Genomic DNA, 924 nt, shown 5'->3' with positions numbered 1-924 from the left:
TGTAAATCAATTTTGGAAAGAAAATATAATGAATATGTGTGTGTGTGTGTGTGTGTGTGTGTGTGTGTGTGTGTGTGTGGTGTGTGTGTGTGTCTGTACGTGTTTATGTCTGCCTTCATGACCTTCTCAAAAAATTAAGCGCTACCTAATTAAATTATGAAGCGCATTCTTCAAACGAGATGATAAATTGAAATTTTGAAAAAAACAATCGGATTTTTTTTTCAATTTGAAGAAGGCGAGCCTCTGACTGAAGTGCCTAAAAATTAATCCATCGATCGGATTTTTAAGACGCATTTGCCGGTAAATTTATTAGAAAGTAATTTTTTATAAAAAATAAATTATTAATAAATAAAAATTATATAATATAAATAACAAAACAAAAACACAACACAAACATCACGTGACATCATCAACGCCAACAACTACTGCTACAACTACAACAACTCAACAACAACACTACAGCAAATAGAGGCGAGAAAGAAAGTAGCGAAGATCGTGCTGAGTTGCATCGTCATCTTCAGCCTCTGCTGGCTACCGCACCACATCTACCAGATCGCATATTCCTTCTCGCTATTCGAGTACAACCGTTTCTGGCATTGGTTCAAGATCGTCGGTATCTGCACATCGTACATGAACAGTTGCGTCAACCCAATCGCCCTCTACTTTCTCAGCAAGCAGTTCCGCAGGTACTACGACCAGTACTTCTTCTCCAGGCTTAAGTTTATTTTCTGCTGCTGCTGCTGTAGCTGCGTTCGTATCAGCAACTGCAACAGCAACAACACTGTCAACGATGGTACTGTTGCGGCTAAAAGTTGCTGCAGCCGTTCGAATCGTAGGAAGGAACGACACAACAGCGGCAGAAGCCACCACAACAACGGCAACGGCGAGAACATGAAAACAGACTTCGCAAACAGAACGGAGGTG

General features: G+C 40.6%; 1 protein-coding gene across 1 annotated transcript in view; it reads left to right on the top strand.

Annotated features, from left to right (window-relative positions):
• The window catches only part of HELRODRAFT_140466 (hypothetical protein), a gene marked incomplete at both ends in the record, with an annotated part of 11,921 nt that extends 11,216 nt beyond the window's left edge, over positions 1–705 (top strand). The window contains one exon of the mRNA XM_009019836.1: positions 463–705. Within this exon, the coding sequence (XP_009018084.1) occupies positions 463–705 (243 nt within the window). The remainder of the gene's footprint in view (positions 1–462) is intronic.
• Between the last annotated feature and the right edge of the window lie 219 nt (positions 706–924).

The sequence above is a fragment of the Helobdella robusta genome (genome assembly GCF_000326865.2).
Source record: "Helobdella robusta unplaced genomic scaffold HELROscaffold_26, whole genome shotgun sequence".
In the NCBI taxonomy this organism is placed as follows: domain Eukaryota; kingdom Metazoa; phylum Annelida; class Clitellata; order Rhynchobdellida; family Glossiphoniidae; genus Helobdella; species Helobdella robusta.
Note: the sequence above shows the minus strand (reverse complement) of the source record. Positions and strands in the feature narration are given on the sequence as shown.